We start from the raw sequence: 20720 nt of genomic DNA, 5'->3' as shown, positions 1-20720 counted from the left end.
AAGGGACAGTGGTCAGAATTGTTAAAATTGGCCCGGTCATTAACGAGCAAACCACCCTTGGGGGTAAAGGGGTTAAAGTGTAAAAACATTTTTTAAAAAATCCTAAATAAACCAAGAGACAAATATTCCAATGAAATTATGTAAAAAAATAAAGGTACACATTTGGTATCACTGTATCCTTATCGACCTGCTCTATAAAATCCTCCCACTAGCTATCCCCCTCAGTATGCCTGTGCCCCGTCCATCACTGTGCTGGATGCCTAGAGCTGGACGAAGTGGTGCGGTGTCTGCATGCATACTGCCATGTCATCCCCCCCCCCCCCTCCCTCTGGTAGGCAGGTGCCTACTACCCCCTCGCCACAGCCCTGAGCATAGATGATTACATGTTGAAGCTTATTGCTATGAAACTCTAGTCAAAATTTTATTTGCTTTTTGCCTTTTGAATCATTGTCATAATTAGCAATACATTGCCATTGATTATACTATATACTGTTATCTTGGCAGGCTATGGTTTCTTGAAGGGGGGGTAAAATGGAAATAAAATCCTACAGTCAAGCAAAATAAAATTGGGGATAACTGCAAAACCAGGATAATGGGTAGAAATATTTTTATGCCTCATGTACATACAGCTTATACTGAAAAGTTTACTGAAAAATACAGTTGCCTTTTAAATTGTATTGCATATTTTTTTCTTAGGGAAGAACAGTTATCATTGAACAGAGCTGGGGAAGTCCAAAAGTAACTAAAGATGGTGTCACAGTTGCAAAATCCATTGATTTAAAAGACAAGTACAAGAATATTGGTGCTAAACTGGTTCAAGATGTGGCTAATAACACAAACGAAGAAGCTGGTGATGGCACAACTACAGCCACTGTACTGGCCAGGGCTTTTGCTAAAGAAGGATTTGAAAAAATCAGCAAAGGTGCAAATCCAGTGGAAATTAGAAGGGGTAGGTATCTAAATCTGAGCTCATGTACATTTTATAGTATATTATTTGATGTACTTAATACTCTGTAAACATGAATTGTGAGAACTGATTTAAGGCTGGGGTCAGACACAACATATAAAAATACGGACCGTATTTCTTTATCGCCTTATTGGGGGACACAGATTACCATGGGTGTAGGCTGCTGCTGCTAGGAGGCTGACACTATGCAAAAACAAGAGAATTGGCTCCTCCTCGGCAGTATACACCCACCGACAGATACCAAGTACCTCAGGTTTGTGCTTAGTGTCTGTAGGAGTTGGACCGGGATCTTCTCAGATCCGCAGTTAATAATCCTTTTATTTCCTTAGGTGTTTGTCGAACTTTTTAATCTTTTCTCGCTTATTTCTTTCAGGTCTTCACATCAGGAAACGGTGTAGTTTTCACTCTGATTTCCTATATCAGGCGGCTGAGCGAGCAGTGTGGTGATTTCCCACATCGCAACTCTCAGTACCGCAGGCAGGACCTTTCCCTAACACCAGTCGGTGTTGTGTGCGGATGATGGGTGGCCGGTCCTTGCCAAAACAACCCCTCACCCCTCTCCTGGGACAGGGCTGAGAGGAAGACTGTGGTGGTCAGCAGGCTATCCCTCGCTCCCAGCAAGAAAACGCCGTCATCTACATGTCAGAGAGTAAGAGGTCTTCTCCCAGCGGCCTGACTGTTACGCAGGGCCCCTGCGGTTATCCTTTTCAGGGACGTCAGGTAAGAGTCTGACCGTTCCCTTCAGCCGACATGTCTCTGAGCAACATTGAAAATGCCCGCCCTCCTCCCAGCCGTGCGCCTCATGCTGACAGCCTGTGTACGTCGGGGAGCGCGGCATCAGCGGTCCCCCCCCCCCCCCCCAGCCTCCATGGCCCGATCACGTCCCGGCGCCAAGCTCCGCCTTCCTCAACCTCACAGCCAGTTTCCTGACTGGAATCTCTCTTCTTCGCTGCTTAGAGGACACTTCAGGGTCCTGCTGCTCGTCATATTCTCGGTAAGCTCAGCCCTTTATTGCAAATTAGCTCCCCTCTTCAGTCCCTGATCTTATCTAGTGCGGCCATACGACGTATCCCACCTATGTTCAACCCTTCAACGGCGCTTTGTTTCAAGCCCACCGTTATTCACTACGCCTGTGCACGCTGTAAAAAGAAGTGGCCTTCAGGTCAGTCGTCGCCCCTCTGTCCGTCCTGCAGTCCCTCCGCCATATCAGCCTCTCAGGAGCACACAGATTCCCGGGATGAGGGTACCTCTTCTCTCCCAGAGTGGGCCGTGGCAATGTCGCAGTCGGTCTCTGATCTGACTAAAGTGTCTCAGTCCCTGGTCCAGGTCCTAGAACGTTTGCCTCAGCTTTCTACAGCCACCTGTGCACTGACTGCCTCGCAAGGTGAGTCGTTCGCACGTGACCGCGACCTTCAGAGGGACAGATCGAGTAGAATTAATAGGAAGCGTGTTCTCTTTGGCTCGTCTTCCAGCTCTCTAGGCCCGACTGCTTCTCCCAGGTGCCCTTCTCCCTCTTCAGGAGACGACACTAGGTCAGATGAGGATCCCCAATCAGGATCTAGCTCAGAAGCAGATGGCATGTCTAAAACTCGGAAGAGGGTCGATAGCCTCCTTCAGCTATCTTTCAAACCTTAGAAATTAAACAAGACAAGCCCTCTTCTCAGGAATGTTCCATTCCATTTAAGCGGGCAAGGCCTCTATCCCAAACTTTCCCAAACCATAAAGAGTTTGATACTACACTGACCAAACACTGGGAGCACCCCAAGCAGAGCTTCTCAGGCGCAGGTACTTAGATGTCCTGTACTCCTTTGATGCGGATTTACGCGCAAAATGGTCCAAAGCCCCCGAAGTGGATCCTCCTGTCTGTTGCATAGCTTCAAAGATGGTCCTATCCCTCCCGGATGGGACATCACTTAAGGATCCAACAGACAGACAAATAGAGTCTCTAGCGAAATCAATTTTTGAGGCATCTGGTGCCTCCCTCTGTCCGATTTTCGCACCTGCCTGGGTAGCAAAGGTCATCTCTGCTTGGGCAAAGATTCTTCGCAGGGGCATCTTAGCAGCAGCTCCTCAGGACGAGTTGGCGGATCTGGCAGATCAAATTAATCATGCGGGTTTTGGCCGCTGCCCTAGATGGAGCTGGGTGCGTGACAAGGGCTAACAGCAACATAGTGGCCGTACGCCGAGTCCTTTGCCTAAACTCATGGCATGCGGACACTACCTCAAAAATCGGCCTTCCGCCTCTAAGGAGCGAGAGCAGAAAAGACCATCTTACAAACCCGCTCCCCGCTGGAGATCTAGAGGTCATTACCCCAGGTCGTCAGGTACCCAGTCCGGTCGGTTTGCCTCCAAGTGACGGGTCACCCCCACCTGGAATTTCTTCCAGGGTGGGAGGCAGACTTTCCTTTTTCATGGACGCCTGCTGTTTGTTGTCAACGACGCTTGGGTCAGGGAAATCATCACATCCGGATACAAGATCGAGTTTGCGTCTCCGCCAAAGGGATGTTTTTTCCTGTCCCGACATCCAAGACAGCGGTCTCACATTCCAGGATTCTTTCAAGCCGTCTCCTCTCTTCTTGCCGCCGGAGTGATCGTTCCGGTTCCCGCACACGAACGATTTTCAGGCTTCTATTTAAGTATCTTCGTTGTCCCAAAAAAAAACAAAAAACGGTTCTTTTCGGCCAATACTGGACCTCAAATTGCTCAATCGCCAAGTAAAGATTTTCCACTTCAGAATGGAGTCTCCTCGGTCGGTGATGGCCTCAATGGAACACAAGGAATTTCTCTATTCTGTGGACATACGGGATGCCTACCTTCACATCCCTGTGTGTTTGCAACATCAGAAATACCTTCGTTTTGCGATTCAGGAAGACCACTACCAGTTCACGGCTCTTCCCTTCGGTCTGGCCTCCACTCCCCGGGTTTTCCCGAAGGTAATGGCGACAGTCATGGCCATCCTCCGCTCCAGGGGGATCCTCATCATCCCTTATCTGGACGACCTTTTGATCAAGGGATCGTTCCGGCAAGACTGTCTTCAGAGTCTTCAGATAGTCCTAGACACTCTTTGCCGTCTTGGGTGGATAATCAACAAAGGAAAGTCCATTTTGATCCCCACACAGCTCCTGACCTTCCTAGGCATGGAATTCGACACAAATCTAGCCCGTGTGTTTCTTCCAAAGGAGAGATTTTCAGCTTTTTCCAAAGGGATCCGACTTCTCAAGCGGCCAACCCCCATTCCCCTTCGGTTCGGCATGAAGGTTCTGAGGAAGATGGTAGCTTCCATGGAAGCGGTGCCCTTTGCACAATTTCATCTTCGTCCCCTCCAGTTGGCTCTTCTTTCGGCCTGGGACAAGACCTCCCTGTCCTTGGACCATCCCATTCTCCTTCCCCTCAGAGTGAAACAATCCCTGACTTGGTGGGCAAGGCCAGAGTCGGTCCTTTCTTCCGCTTCAATGGCAAGTCATCACCACCGATGCCAGCCTTCTAGGGTGGGGAGCGGTGTACCATCTAAAAATGTCTCAAGGCCGGTGGAACCCACAGGAGGCTCTTCTCCCCATCAATCTTCTGGAGATCAGAGCAATCTTCCTGCCTCTTCTTCACTGGCAACCTCTCTTCCTCGGCAAGCCGGTCCGCATTCAGTCGGACAACGCCACGGCTGTGGCATACATAAACCACCAGGGGGCCACGCGCAGCAAGCAAGTAATGGCGGAAGTAGCCAAGATACTGCGCTGGGCAGAACGTCACGTTCCTGCGATCTCCGCCGTTCACACTCGAGGGGTGGAAAATTGGGCGGCCTACTTTAAGTCGTCAAGGTCTAGCATCAAGCGAATGGGCCCTTCACTCCTCCAGTCTTCCATCAGATATGCCAGCGCTGGGACACCCCAGATGTCGATCTCATGGCATCTCGGATGAACCACAAAGTTCCGTAGTTCGTAGCCAGGTCCAGGGACCCTCTAGCCGTCTCTTGCGACGCCCTGATAATTCCGTGGTCCCAGTTCCGACTTCCTTGTCTATTTCCGCCTCTTGCCTTGATCCCTCGAGTGGTCAAAAAGATAAAATCGGAAGGCGTACCAGTGATTCTGGTGGCCCCAGACTGGCCAAGAAGCCCTTGGTACGCGGAGCTGGTGAACATGCTCGCGGACGTTCCCTGGAGGCTTCCAGACCGTCCGGATCTTCTCTCGCAAGGCCCCCTTTACCACGAGAATTCTCAGTCTCTAAATTTAACAGCATGGCCCTTGAGGCCGCGATCCGGAGAGAATCAGGCTTGTCTGACCAGGTGATTCAGACTATGATCAAAGCCAGAAAACCGGCCTCTTCCCGCATTTACCATAGGTGCTGGAAGACCTTTTTTCCGTTGGTGCGACGGTAAAAAGTCTTTCCTATGTCCTTTTCCATTCCTTCTATTCTGGGGTTCCTCCAGTCTGGTTTACATGCGGGTCTGTCCCTCAGTACCCTCAAGGGCCAGATCTCCGCCCTGTCTGTCCTCTCCCAAAGAGAGCTGGCGGCCTTACCGCAGGTTAAGACTTTTTTCTCCAAGGGGTCGCCGATGTGGCTCCTCCGCATCATTCGCCGATAGATCCGTGGGATCTCAATCTCGTCCTTAGCGCTCTCCAAAAGGCGCCGTTCGAGCCTATCCAGGACATTCCTTTATCCCTTCTCTCGTGGAAGGTAACTTTCTTGATTGCCATTACATCCATCAGAAGAGTTTCTGAATTGGCGGCCTTGTCATGCCGTTCCCCGTACCTGATTCTCCATCAGGATAAGGTCATTCTCAGACTCATTCCTTCCTTTCTCCCAAAGGTCGTATCCTCTTTCCACATCAATGAGGATATCGTTCTTACATCTTTTTGCCCGGCTCCATCTCACCCTATTGAGAAGTCCCTCCACAAACCTAGATGTAGTCAGAGCCTTGCGTGCTTATCTCGCCAGGACTGCTTCTTTTCGTCAATCCGATTCCTTGCTAGTCTTCTATGAAGGTCGCCGGAAAGGGTTCCGGCGTCCAAATCCACGATGGCTTGCTGGATTCGTTCTACCATTCTGGAAGTGTACCGACTTCAGGACAAGCGGCACCCTCCGGGAGTGAGAGCCCTCTCTACCCAGGCTGTGGCAGCTTCTTGGGCTGTGCGTCACCAGGCTTCGGCTTTACAGATTTGCAGGGCCGCGACCTGGTTGTCCTTTCTCACTTTGGTGAGGTTCTACAGGGTTCATACCCAGGTCTCGTCTGATGCAGTTGTTGGTAGGAAGGTTCTGCAGGCGGCGGTGGCTCACCGTCCGTCCGACCTAAGCCTTTCCGGTTCTTTCGTTCCTTTTTGCTGTTCCCGCCCTTGGGACTGCTTTGGAACGTCCCATGGTAATCTGTGTCCCCCAATAAGGCGATAAAGAGAGATGGATTTTTGGTTCTTACCGTAAAATCTTTCTTGGAGCCTTCATTGGGGGACACAGCACCCTCCCTGTTTAAGTTGTACCGTGTTGGGCTTTGAGCTCCTTGTTGGGTTGGTACATATGTTTAAAGTTCCGTGGCTTCTCCTACTGCTTTCTCACCAACTGAGGTACTTGGTATCTGTCGGTGGGTGTATACTGCCGGGGAGGAGCCAATTCTCTTGTTTTTGCATAGTGTCAGCCTCCTAGCAGCAGCAGCAGCATACACCAATGGTAATCTGTGTCCCCCAATGAAGGCTCCAAGAAAGAGATTTTACGGTAAGAACCAAAAATCCATCTTTTACGGTCGTAATACGCAGAAATGTTCCATGAACAGTGATCCATATTTCATCCGTTGTCAAGGTGTGGCTCCGTTTTTTTGAGCATGTAAACATCCGTATGACATCCATATGCCAAGATTTTCTCGCTGGCTTGCAAAATGGACATGTAGTGGAGCCCAATGACAGGTTAAACACAAACGAAAGAATAGCTATAGACATACAGTATAGAGAGAGATAATTTTTAATGTATGTGTGCATTCTATCGGTATATATCGTTTCTTTATTAAACCTGTCAGTGTGATTTTACTGAATTGCAAAATTACCGTATTTTTCGGACTATAAGACGCACCGGACCATAAGACGCACCCCAATTTTCAGTAGGAAAATAGGGGAAAAGAAAGTGTCAAATGGGGGTCCGTCTTACAGTCCGAATTCAGCTTACCTGGGAAGGGATCCGGCACAGGTGGAGAAGTAGTCACAGGGGTCATTCAGTGGTCCAGGCTCGTGCTGGGGCAGGTTGGTTGTGATGGGGCAGGGGCAGCTGTGCAGGGGCAGCAGTGCTAGGGCAGGTGGGCTCTGCAGTGGTGGCAGCTGTGCTGGGGCAGGGGCAGCAGTGCTGGGGCAGGTGGGCTCTGCGGTGGTGGCAGCTGTGCAGGGGCAGCTGTGCTGGGGTAGAGACAGCTGTGCTGGGGCAGCAGTGCTGAGGCAGGGGCAGCTGTGCTGGGGCAGGTGGGCTCTGCGGTGGTGGCAGCAGGGCAGGGGCAGGTGGGCTCTCTGCGGTGGTGGCAGCGGGCGGCGCTCTGCGGTGCGATGGTGGCAGCGGGCTGTGCTCCGGTGCAGGGGTGGCTGCTCCGCCGGCATTTCTTCGCAGCCCGGAGGCCCCCGCAGTTCCCTCCGGGAGCATGGCCGCCGGTCCGGGGACGGCGCATGCGTGGGATCAGATCTCGTCCCGAGATCTCGGGGGATGAGATTCAAATCTCGGCAACGTGATCTCGGGACGAGATCTGATCCCGCGCATGCACCGTCCCCGGACCGGCGGCCATCTTCCTGGCATCCATGCTCCCGGAGGCCACCGCAACATGGCGGCGGCCAGCAAGGGAATTGCGGGGGCCTCCGGGCTGCGAAGAAATGCCGGCGGAGCCGCCGCTCCTGCACCGGAGCACAGCCCGCTGCCACCACCGCACCGCAGAGCGCCGCCCGCTGCCACCAGGTTAGACCGTGTATTGCGACCATAAGACGCACCCCCCCACTTTCCCCAAAAAATTTTTTGGGGAAAAAAGTGCGTCTTATGGTCGGAAAAATACGGTAATTGCCGGCTTTTGTTAAAGGACACCGGTGCGTGTTTCTCACAAGTCACACGTCTGGTCCATGTGTAATCTGTATTTTTCTCGCCACCGTTGACTTGAATTGGCGTATTTTGGCCGTAATACGCTGACAATCACAGCATCAAAAGTAGAAAAGTACAGAAAAACGTGAACTCACAGCATGACTCCATATCAAGAAAGGCTTTTATTAGACATACATATACCAAACAGGCAAATGTGCACAATAAAACATTAAAAACAAGTGAAAAGACATGCAAACTAGTGGATACATAATCATGATGAAATGCAAATTTATGCTCAAATGAATAAAGGGTAATACGTGAAAGTGATAAATCACTACTCAGCAGGAGAAGAAAACATGTGGAATGGGAGCACTCACAAAGATAGAAATGTATATCAGAGCTGAATAGTACTAGCAGCTAATAATAGAGTGCTCCTTATTGGACTAAATAGGGTTAATCCATAATACCCAGATAATAGGTGCACTCACAAAAAATAGCAATGTATCAAAGCTGAAAAACACTGACAGCAAATAATAAAGGAATGCTCCCCATTCGACTATATAGGGTTAATCCATGATGCCCAAGTCTTACTCTCGTGCTGTTCAGATGGAAAGAAAAAACATGCAATATACAGTCACATATAATTACCCAGAGATCACACTGCCCACAACGCCCATGCTGCAATTGTCTCCGCCCGTAAAATTTGGCTGAGAAATATACGGCTGATGGGAGCTGCCCCACAGAGAATCATTGGTCCGTGTGCAATGCGTTGTTTTAGCCCCTCTCACTCGTCCGTATTTCTCTGTAGTGTGACCCCGGCCTAAAGGGAATGAAGTGTCAAATTCAACAAAACAATGTCAGAATTGTTGTTTTTGGTTTAATTTTCTTTCATGTTTTTTCAGTATACTATTTGGTAAAGTTAATGGTGTCATTCAAAACTCCACCTCATTCTGCAAAAAAGAAAAATCGTGTCTATGTGGGTAGAAAAATAAAGTCTCTAGGAAGGAGAGGAAAAAACAAAACGTTTTTTGAGACGTGATGACTGACCGTCTGTTATCATACATCTCTGCAGCGATTTAGATATATCTAAATCTCGCTATATATATGGACAGTATGCATTGTATGGATTCATGCATTAGATAGCGTTCACACAGACACTGCAGATTGGTCTAAACGTGCACTTTTTGTTTTCATAAAACTCCCAAGATATTGAAAACTAAAAACCTCTTCTTGGCACAAAGGTATCACGGACAATAAGCAGTTAATATAGCAGGGCAAATATGTAATTGCAGGCTCACCCGACTAGATTGGTCCTTTTTCCTGGAGCAGACTTCATACACAGTCTCCGTATCCCCTTCAGCTTGTGCTCCTGCACCTTCTGCACCTTCCAGTGCCAAACAGAAATGTTCAACTCTAGGCACCGTTCACTCTGAGCAGGCTGCAGCTTCCACATTATTTGCAGCTCCCACAAACGGGCTACTCAGTTTTCCCAACTGAATCATGCAGTGTCCATTCAGAAGGAGCCCACTCCCCTGAAAATGTCTTCCAGGTGCAGCTCACATTTTGGCTGGACACTCACCAACTTCAGGATACTCGAATCTGCTCCATCCAGCAGACTGACACACCTGATTAACACCAGCCCAGGTTATAATGTTAAAAAAAATAATAAAATCTAATCCTGCAGAACTAGGACTTACACACATACATACCAGGTACGACCGTGTTATTTCTATATCAGTGCTCAGCACAAATTATTTTAATCAATATCTCACTGGATACAAGAACAATTTCTCTCGCGCTTCCACCAGATGTCCGTTTTCTCCGAAGGAGCGAAGAGGCCGCTGATTGGCTGGACACTACTCTCACACGATTCCTGGGAGAGCTTAGGCCTGTTTCACACTTCCGTTTTTGTGTCCGCCAAACGGATCCGTTTCCGTTTTTTTGACGGAAACTGATGCAAACGGATCCGTTTTTTAAAAACTGATCCATTTTTTTTGACGGATCCGCGGTAACCGCTAATGGAAGTCTATGGGACAAAAAAACGGATCCTGAAAAAAAATGGCGGATCCGTTTTTTTACGGAAACCAACGGATTTTGACGGATTTGAAAAAACGGAAGTGTGAAACAGGCCTTATGCACAAACAACACATGCACTGCAGAGGAGTTCTCATAGGTGGGGGCAGAACATGATTAAGGGTCATCAGAGTAGGAAAAACTCACTTTGTACTTCACTTTGCTCCGTGAAGTACAGACACTTGTCGACTTGGTGCCCGTTATACTGATTAAAATGATACCTGAGTTGATGAAATCCGCCTTGTGGGTGTTTTAATCTGTATTTGCTGTTTTCACTTAATGAGATTTTCATGCTTCAGGGTGGCCTGTGGGCAAGGCTTTTAGGCACAGTTTAGGCACAGTTTGGGCACTGGTCAAAAGCGTTCAATCCTACTTTGGACTGCTGATCATTGTTCTCCCTGAGCATAGGCCACTGGCAATGTGTCAGTCGGCTGCTTCCTCATGAAGAATGAGCGCTCTGGGGACCGTTCCTGTGTATGGGTGTGCCAACTGAGATGGCGGTCAGCTGAACGATCAAACAAAGCATCACTCAGCCGACAGCTATCTATTGTGTATGGCCAGCCTTAGACTCCTAGCTAATTAGTGTGTCGCTTGTTTTCTGCAGGTGTGATGATGGCAGTTGACAAAGTCATTGAAGACCTGAAGAAACATTCGAAACCAGTTACCACCCCTGAGGAAATTGCACAAGTAAGTAGCTTTCAATCGTATCAGTAAAATCTGTACAGGAACTTTTTTTTTTTTTTTTTGTTTTTATTTTAGAGTAACTATTTTTTATTTGTATTTCATAAATCTATATTACATGTGAACATAAGAAACTTTGTAATATACATTTTATAATGGAAATCTGCTTCTTTCTCTACCAGGATTGATGTGACTCCCAATTTATGGGTAACATTTGTATTTAGTGAAGACAGGTTTTCATATAACTGAGATTAGAAGATGGCAGTGTGTGCATATATAATTTTATTGTGAAGAGGAGGGAGAAACAGGCACAAACATTCTCCTGCAAGTTTGTCTGAAATGACCATTACATTTCTTCATAGATCTATAGAACTTTTTGAGCACCAACGGTCCTCTCCAAATCTCAGTAATGAAAAAAATATTTAGAATTTCGCTAAGGTCGGGGGTGGGGTGGGAAAGCGGGTTTCACGAAAAAGCGATATTACAAAGATTCTTTCTCCTACGCCTCTTTGGGGGACACAGAGACCGTGGGTGTTATGCTGCTGGCCACTAGGAGGACACTAAGTAAACCAGAAAAAGTTAGCTCCTCCCCTGCAGTATGCACCCTCTCGCTGGCTGAGATTCCCCAGTTCTTACCTAGTGTCTGTAGGAGGCACTTGGGTCTGGTTTCAGACCCCACCGTTTTTATTTTATTTTTTAAATTTTCTGTAAATTTTTATTTTTTAATTAACGGAGTGAAGGGGGCGACGGTTCCTTTCTACGGCCCGCTCTCCCCCGAACCAACAACAGGCAAGCACCGTGGAGTGACCCTTCACGTACACTTTCCTGCGATGAATGGAGCTGATTCCTCTGACGATGGTTCCCTTATGGTCGGTACTCCACGGATACGAGGGCAAGCGCAACAGGACGTAGCACAGGAGTGCATGGAGCAGACCTGAACAGCGCTTTTTCGGATGCCCTGAATCAACCCCAGAGCTCTCCGTCCCCCTACCCAGAGGGTGGATCGATTGAGCAATACCCCCCTGTAAAACCTCCAGCTCTGCTACATTGCCTGGAGGATGAGACTGAAAGATCCTGGACAGCGACGACCTGACTGAGCACAGGAGTGGAGGTATGGGGTCGGGTCCTTGTCCCCGGGAGAAGCGCTGACTTGGTGTCAGCGGCGGTACACTGGCGCCTGGTCGCGGCCCCCCCCCGCCCGGAGCTTACCACGGGGAGGGCAGAAATTTAAACCCCGGCTTTTCCGGCCTACTAGGCTGCAATTTGAATAGCGCCGCCTCCTCTTGGCGCCTCTCATTCCAAACGAGACGTGTAATTCTAATCACGGGGGCCATGTCTGTTACCTCTGCTGCAGTTAACCCTTTCAGGAGCAGCCGAATTCCGGGTGACGCCACAGGGCCACCGTTTTCCTCCCGGGGAACATAACACAGGACCGTGGATAAGCTGCATCTGCCCTCAGATTAAATCTTAACCCCTTCCCGGCACATTCCCTTCAGCTGCAGTCAGACTCTGCCTTTAACCCTTTCTGGAGCGCTATGCCTCACTCACAGGAGGCTAAACGGGCCGCTAAGAAGCACACTGCACTTTTCTACAGTGTGTACTACCTGCAAGTCGGCCTTACCACAGCGAGCGTGACTCCTCCAGTGCTCAAGCTAATCCGTTATGCACGGACCGCGGCCCGAACCGCGCCCTAACCTGCGCTCCAACGTCCCTCGCAGCCGCTGCTGACGGGCCTCCTGCGTCTGGTACCCCCGAGTGGGCTGCGCCCCTGTCACGGTCGGTGGAGCCTTTGACCAAGGCTATATTCCCCCTCCGGGAGGACTGTCTATGCCAAAGTGGGCTCATGGCGAGTCCCCTAGTCGCGTTCACGCATCAGCGACTCCGGTCTCTCGCTCGCCCTCTCCTGAGGTTCACAGCGAGCATAACTCTGAATTTGTATCTGTCATGTCAGCCCCTCAGAATCCCCCAACTGATCAAGAGTCGCTTGATTCTCTTATAGAATCAGTCAACAGGATTCTGAGGTTGAATGCGGAAAATATTCCCGCTTCAGCAGTCCTCATTTAAGGAATAAGCGTGTGCGCTGGTTATTTACCAGCCGTCCAGTATCATGGGGATCAGCCATAAGTGGTTCACTGGGCAAAAGTTTACTCTGGCTAAATACCCTTTTGATCCAGACCTAATGAAGGATCGATTACAGATCCCTACGGTGGACCCTCCTGTACCGCGTCTTGCTTCCTCAATGCTCCTATCTGTTTCTGAGGGTTCCTCGGTCAGAAACCCCTCCGATCATCAAATTGACTACCTTGCCCGTTCAAATTTTTTTGGAAGCTTCAGGAGCGGCGTTTGTTCCATCCTTTGCTGCAGTTTAGGTCACTAAGGCATGGCCGCTTGGGCAGAAGTCCTAATTACTGCCTTCCAGGGCACCAATCTTCCTCCGAAGACAACCTCTGTCGCCAGCCAGATGATTCACGCAGCAAAATTTGTAGTAGACTCTTCTTTTTTTTTTTTCAGGCCGCCAATTGCGCGGCTCATACTGCCGCTAATGCGATCTCCATTAGAAGAGCCCCAGGCCTCTCTGGCTGGTGGGCGGATGCCACATCTAAAAGTTTGTTGACTTCTCCCCCCCCCTTTTTCAAGTGGGTCATCTTTTTGGAGAGAGACTGGACCAGCTCATTTCTGATATTACCGGGGGAGGGGAAAAGACAAGTGAATTCCTTCCTCAACAAAGGGCTGTTCGGCTGTTTTCGCTCCAACAGCCGACGTGTTTCGATTTTCTCACAACAATTCCAGTTGGTCCTCCTCTACCTTCTCTTTCGGATCAGGTCTGTCCCTGCGCGGAGACAGAGGCTCCCAGATCTCATACAGATCTAACCGTTCTTGGAAACCCAGGCCTAGGGATTCTGGATCTAGGGGAGACAGCTCTCATAGATCTACCTAATGACGACAAATGGCTCAGGAAGCTGGTATTCTTCGGATATAATATACAATTTCTTCCCCCCCCCCCCCCCCCCCCCCCCCTCCAACTTGAGTTCTCCTTTCCTCTTCCTCCAAGAGACAGACAAGAGCCTTCCTTCGGGCTGTTCAGGCTCTTCTAAGGGACGGAGTCATCATTCCGGTCCCCCTTCACAAAGGGTTCAGGAGATCTTATTCAGTCCTTTTGTGGTTCTAAAAGAGGACGGGTCCATGCGACCCATCTCTGGATCTCAATTGTTAATCACCTTGTCACGGTACGGCGATTCCAAATGGAAACTCTCCGATCAGTTGTCGCTTCCATGGAAAGGGACAGTTCCTAGCATCCATCGACGTCAAGAACGCTTGCCTTCACATTCCGATCTGCCCGTCCCTCCAGTAGTTCCTGCGTTTTGCAACTCACGAGGAACACTTCCAGTTCGTGGCCTTGCCCTTCAGACTCGCCACCGCTCCCAGGGTCTTTACCAAGGTCATGGAGGCTATCATGCCCATTCTTCACCCTCTGGGAGTGGTACTGTTACCGTATCTGGACGACCTGCTCATCAAGGGTCCGTCCCTTCCAGTCTGCAAGGAATCTGTGGATAACAGTAAATACTCTTTCCTGCCTAGGGTGGAAGACTGCAAAAAGTCTCTCCCAGGACCGGCTCACACTTCCTGCGGATTCACCACTCTCCCTCCAGGAGAGACCCAAGCCTTACAACAAGCAGAGCGGCCTCTTCCTCAACCAGTTTCTCTCTCCATTTGTTTCAGCATGAGTGTTCTCGGAAGGATGGTGGCAGCGATGGAAGCGGTTCCCTTTGCACAGTTCCACCTCCATCCCTTACAACATGTATTGCTGTTAGCTTGGGACGAGAACCCGTTCTCCCTGGACCGTCGGATTCCTCCGTCCCTGCGGGACAGTCAAGCCCTCCAGGAATAGACACCGAGGTCCTCCCTGAAACAAGGGATGTCTTTACCCACAGTAAGATGGTTGGTAGTAACCTCCGACGCAAGTCTCCTCAGTTGGGGTGCGGTCCCTCGTCACCTCACGGCAAAAGGTCATTGGTCAACCCGAGAGACACGTCTCCCCATTAACTTTGGGAGATAAGAACAATCAGATTAGCTCTAAAGAGTTTTCACCAACTCTTCGTAGGTCTCCCCATCAGGTCTCAATCTGACAACGCCACGGCTGTAGCGTATATCAACAGTCAGGGAGGTTTTCGGGGCAGGATGGCCATGCACTAAGTGAGTTTCATCTTCTATAGGGCCGAGACCAACCATTCGCCCATCTCTGCAAGCCACATCCCGGGCTTGGGAATATTAGAAGATAGATTTTCTCGGTCACCAAGGCATTGCCTCGGGGAGGTGGTCTCTTCATCCGGAACTCTTTCAGCAGATTTGTCATCGTTGGAGATGTGGATCTCATGGCCTCAAGACTAAACAACAAGGTTCCTCAGTTCATTTTCCGATCGCGCGATCCTTGCACAATCGTAGCGGACGCTCTAGTTCCGCCATAGCTCCGGTACCGGCTCCTGCACATCTCTTCCCCCCCCCCCCCCCCCCCCTTCCGTTGTTTCCGAGGGTCATCAAGAGGATCAGAGCGGATGTAGTGCCAGTGATCCTAGTCGTGCTAGACTGGCCGCGCTGAGCATGGTATGCAGAACTAATACAACTAGTCACCACTTTCATATAATATGGATCTACTCTTGCAGGGCGCAATTTACCACCAGAACTCCGGGGTCCTGTCTTTGACGGCGTGGCCGTTTGAATCCTGGTTTTTAGCTCAGGCTGGTTTCCCTCACGATGTGATTTCCACCATGATTAGTACCGGGAAGCCTGTGTCCATGCGCATCTATCACCGCACCTAGACAACCTTCCTTTTTTTGTGGGTCTGTGTCCCCCAATGATTGGCTTGGAGAAAAGGATTTTTTACGGTGAGTACACAAAAATCCCTATTTTTACACATGTACTTAATTATGCAAAAAATGAGTTTCTCTTTGAGCTACTTTGAGAGAGTGTGTGATTTATATAACCAAAGGTGTTTTGGATGATTCCATGCGGTTGAATTTTGATCAGTCTGGGCTGACAGCAGTCAAATGAAATATGGAAAATAAATTACCCTGTACACCAAACAGATTTTGGTGTTATTGTTGGCCATGCTTTACACTTCTGTTTGTTATAAATGCACTTTAAAGATCTTTTTGTTTTAAGACTGTTACATATCAAGAGAAATTTCCAGATTAGTTAGCTCACAGACCCCTTTCTTCCTCACTGTGGCTGGTTAGTGATTGGAGTAACTTGATTGCATACACATGCTTCCCCATTTTATATCTACAGGGTAGATGGAGACTGCAGGTTACCGTGTAAAGAACAGTTGATGTCGACCCTATAGACATGATATGACAGTGACCATATTGATTAGGGTGCTGCTTTAACCCCCTTCCGACATCGGGCATACATTAACGCTAATGTCGGACTCCCTCCCTTTGATGTGGGCTCCCGCGATGAGCCCACATCTTTTCCGGGACGTATCAGCTGTTTTAAATAACTGACATGTGCCTGCAATCTGCAATAGAAGTGGATGGCTCGCGATCCACCTGCGCCTATTAACTAGTGGTGGGCGCTCATAGCAAGTCAGCAATTCTACTACATAGAGGTGATCTGACAATCGCCTCTATGTAGCAGAGCGGATCGGGCTATGGCAGCTTCTAGTCCACCATGGAAAAATGTTTTTAAAAACATAAAAAAAAGTTCAAATCACTCCCCTTTCACCCCATTCAAAATAAAAAAATGAAACATACACCTATTTGGTATCGCCGTGTTCAGAATCGCCTGATCTATCAATAAAAAAAGATTTACCTGATCGCTGAATGGCGTAGTGAGAGAAAAAGTTAAGTCAAAACGCCAGAATTAATATTATTTTATTGTTTGTTTGCAGCGACATTGCATGAAAATGCAATAACTGGCAATCAAAAGATTGTATCTGCACAAAAATGGTATTCTTAAAAAAAAAAAAAAAAATCAGCTCGGCATGCAAAAAAATAAGCCCTCTCCCAACCCGAGATCAAGAAAAATGGGATTGCCACTGGTCTCGGATAATGTTGCAATTTTTTTTTTACATTTGAATATTTTTTCACCACTTAGATAAAAAAAGAACCTAGACATATTTGGTGTCTAAGAACTGGTAATGACCTGGAGAACCATAATGGCAGGTCCGTTTTAGCAAAAAAAAAAAACCAAAGTGTGGGATTGCACTTTTTTTTGCAATTTCACTGCACTTGATTTTTTTTATTCCCGTTTTCTAGTACACGACATGGTAACACTAATGGTGTTGTTCAAAAAGTACAACTCGTCCCGCAAAAAATAATCCCTCACACGTCCTTATTGATAGAAAAATAAAGTTAAGGCTCTGGGAAGAAGGAGTGAAAAATGAAAATGCAAAACTGAAAAAAAAACTCTGGGGGTTAACTTTACTACTGTTCTGGCACCCCTTTGTTGGTCCTTTTGGTGTTTACATCCGATCGGTGTATGTGCCAATGGGGCCCATCTAATATATAAAGCTCAGAGTGTGTGTGTGTGTGTGTGTGTGTGTGTGTGTGTATGTATGTCCAGGATTGGCATCTGCACCGTCGCAGCTACAGCCACAAAATTTTGCACAGTCACACGTCTGGACTCCGAGAGCGTCATAGGCTATGTTGTGAGGTGAAATTTTAACCCCGCGCGTTCCAATTCACCAAACAATTTGGCCTATTATTATTTCTATGGTGTTATCGTCCTTCTGTAAAGCTGGAAATAACACAATTTATTACTGTGCCAACACAGACCACCCTCTGAAACAGACTGCAGGGGGAGCCCAGTATCACACAGGATAGGATTAGATACATGGCTCAGCAGTCAGTATCACACAGGATAGGATTAGATACACAGCTCAGCAGACAGTATTACACAGAATAGGATTAGATACACGACTCAGCAGTCAGTATAGGATTAGATACACGGCTGAGCAGTCAGTATTAGGCTAGTTTCACACTAGCGGTTTTGAGCGCAGCGACGGCCTGCGCACGGCCGCCGCTAAGCCCCGCCCCTGCCGCGCCTCCGCCGGTAGCTCCGCCTACCGGCGCATGACGCTGCATGCGCCCTGCGTCCCCTATCTTTATCACTGGGGGCGCAGGCCGTGCACAGTATGCGTTTGGCGGCGCATGCACCTTTTTGACGGTGCGCCGGCGCAACCAAACTGCAGCAGGTTGCGTTTGGCGCTGGTCGGCGCACCGTCAAAAGGACGTATGCGCCGCCAAACGCATACTGCGCACGGCCTGCGCCCCCAGTGATAGATACGGGACGCAGGGCGCATGCAGTGTCATGCGCCGGTAGGCGGAGCTACCGGCGGGGGCGGGGCTTAGCGGCGGCCGTGCGCGGGCCGTCGCTGCGCTCAAAAACGCTAGTGTGAAACTAGCCTTACACAGGATAGGATTAGGTACACTGCTCAGAAGTCAGTATCACACAGGATAGGAATAGATACACTGCTCTGCAGTCAGTATCACACAGGATAGGATTAGATACACGGCTCAGCACACAGTATCACACAGAATAGGATTAGATACACAGCTCAGCACACAGTATCACACAGAATAGGATTAGATACACGGCTCTGCAGTCAGTATCACACATGATAGGATTAGATGCACGGCTGAGCAGTCAGTAACACACATGATAGGATTAGATGCACAGCTCAGCAGAAAGTATCACACAGGAGAGGATTAGGTACACAGCTCAGCAGACATTATCACACAGGATAGGGTTAGATACACAGCTCAGAAACAGAATGTGCCAAAGAGTACATTTTCATTCCAAGAATTCCACTCATTCCATCTGATTTGTTTTTTGATTTGAAACGCCTTCCAGTTCAACTGCTATTTGCAATGTCCATTAACAATGCTCAGGGACAGTCCTTGAAAGTAGTAGGGATCGATTTGCAGTCTCCATGCTTTTCTCATGGTCAACTTTACGTGGTCTGTTCAAGAGTGGGAACTGCCAAAAATCTGTTCATCTTTGCACCGAAAGGAAAAACCAAACATGTTTATCAAAAGGCTCTTGAATGAGTTGAAAATAAAATACTATAAATACTTGGGTAATCGTTTAGTTAATTTGTGTTGAAAATCTGTAGTGTTGAATATATGATGTGAAATGTTTTTATGTGCAATATAATCATTATAATTTGTTATAACTAACCACAGTTGGTTACTATGCCCAGGCAGCGCCAGGCTCTTCAGCTAGTAGACTATAAAGGAGTGAACGTGTGTTCTGCCATGCATCATTTTTGTGTCTACACCTACTGGAGATGGACACCCAGATAATCAACTACAACACTCCTGAATCTTTCTGACTCCAGAATGTCCCCTTATCAAGAGGCCATTATGTCTAACCTGAGTTTTTCATTTTGAGTCTTTTATTTAAGCTTTGTTTTTGTTATTTTGCCTTGTATTTTTTTACAGGTTGCCACAATATCTGCTAATGGAGATCAAGAAATTGGCAAAATAATTTCAGATGCTATGAAAAAAGTTGGTCGTAAAGGAGTGATAACTGTCAAGGTATGTGTACTTCTTTACCCGGGGAAGGAAAAACATTATAAAGATTCTTGTCTACTTACTGTTTGTAAGCTGCTACAGTAACGTCCTGTTCACATCTTGTATAAGCCAATTCCCTATTCATCAAAATTCGGCTGTTCTGTGAAGAGGTGCATTTCTTCTTCGTAAAGCTGGAGCGTCTGACAAGTGGCATGCACCAGTCTTACTCCAGTCACTGGCATAAATAAGGCTACAGCTAGACATGAATTGGTCAAACTATGGCGTTATGCCCCCATTGACAGAGGTGGGAGAAACTGGTGTGAAAATGCCAAACATTTAAAAGGTAGTCAAAAATTCCTAGCTAAAGATTACTATAAGAGCTTAATCTTTTTAAATGAATCAATTAATAGGAATGAGCGTGCAATTTTAAAAACACATGAGGTATGGTAGTTGTACAATCCGGGTATAGAGACACTTGGTAGGAAAAGGTGTGTGTGTGTGTGTCTAGTGAGCAATCACTACCAGGATACCAGATTCAGACTCCTTAGTCCACTGGGGGGGGGGATTACAACCAATCACTGTGAACCAGTCACTCCTGGGGTACATTTACTCAGATTTCACACTAGGGCACCTTGTTGCAGACAGATAATTATAGTTAATCACTGCTTGGATACAGTTAGTCAGACAGCAGATGCCACCACATACATCTCAATAGCTCAGAGTAGTGTAGTTCCTTAATCATTTGTAGGGGAGGCTATTGGCTACTAACTTTATATAGCAATCTCTAATTAGGTAGTCACGCGCTTTGATATTATATGTCTCTGTCCGCAGCTGCATAAAATAAATAAATGATTAGGAACTGCAATACTCTGAGCTGTTGAGACGCATGGAGTAGCATCTGTTGTCTGACTACGGAGTCTGGGTAGTTGTACCTCAGCAGTGATTTTGTAAATGTGTCATACACTAGTGCAGTGATGAATGAGTCTGGGGAATTGTACCCCAGCATTGACACGTTCACAGTGATTGGTTGTAATTCCCCAATGAACTAATGAGTCTGAATCTGGTATCCGAGTAGTGATTGCTCACCAGTCCTCCACCCGCCTTACCTTTTCCAACAGAGTATCTTTATGCCTGTAGTGTGACTACCATACTCTTGCACGTTTGTTCCTTTTAATTGGTTTAAATAAAGATTAATCTTTTATGGCATTCTTTAGTTAATTTGCCTCTGGCAGTTTGTTATTGAATAGTATTACCCTATGCCAGGGATGGCGACCCTTTTAGAGACCGAGTGCCTAAACTGCAATCCAAAACCCACTTATCGCAAAGTGCCAACACGGCAAATCAACTTGAGTACTGATAACAACTTGTACATTGGCGGGCTATACAGTCTGTAGAAAAGAGCTTGTAAGCGCTGCACTCCAAGCCTAAGATACTAACCACCGATTGTAGTGAAGGTCTGT

General features: G+C 47.9%; 1 protein-coding gene across 1 annotated transcript in view; it reads left to right on the top strand.

Moving 5' to 3' along the window:
- The window catches only part of HSPD1 (heat shock protein family D (Hsp60) member 1), a 163676-nt gene that overhangs the window by 10209 nt on the left and 132747 nt on the right, over positions 1-20720 (top strand). Inside the window, exons 3-5 of the mRNA XM_073558160.1 lie at positions 697-949; positions 10671-10753; positions 19189-19284. Of these exons, the coding sequence (XP_073414261.1) occupies positions 697-949; positions 10671-10753; positions 19189-19284 (432 nt within the window). The remainder of the gene's footprint in view (positions 1-696; positions 950-10670; positions 10754-19188; positions 19285-20720) is intronic.

Source organism: Dendrobates tinctorius, unplaced genomic scaffold, assembly GCF_039654945.1.
Source record: "Dendrobates tinctorius isolate UK_male_01 unplaced genomic scaffold, ASM3965494v1 ptg000254l, whole genome shotgun sequence".
Classification (NCBI taxonomy): Eukaryota; Metazoa; Chordata; class Amphibia; order Anura; family Dendrobatidae; genus Dendrobates; species Dendrobates tinctorius.
The sequence above is the reverse complement of the archived record's forward strand: the minus strand, read 5'-3'. Positions and strand labels throughout refer to the sequence as shown.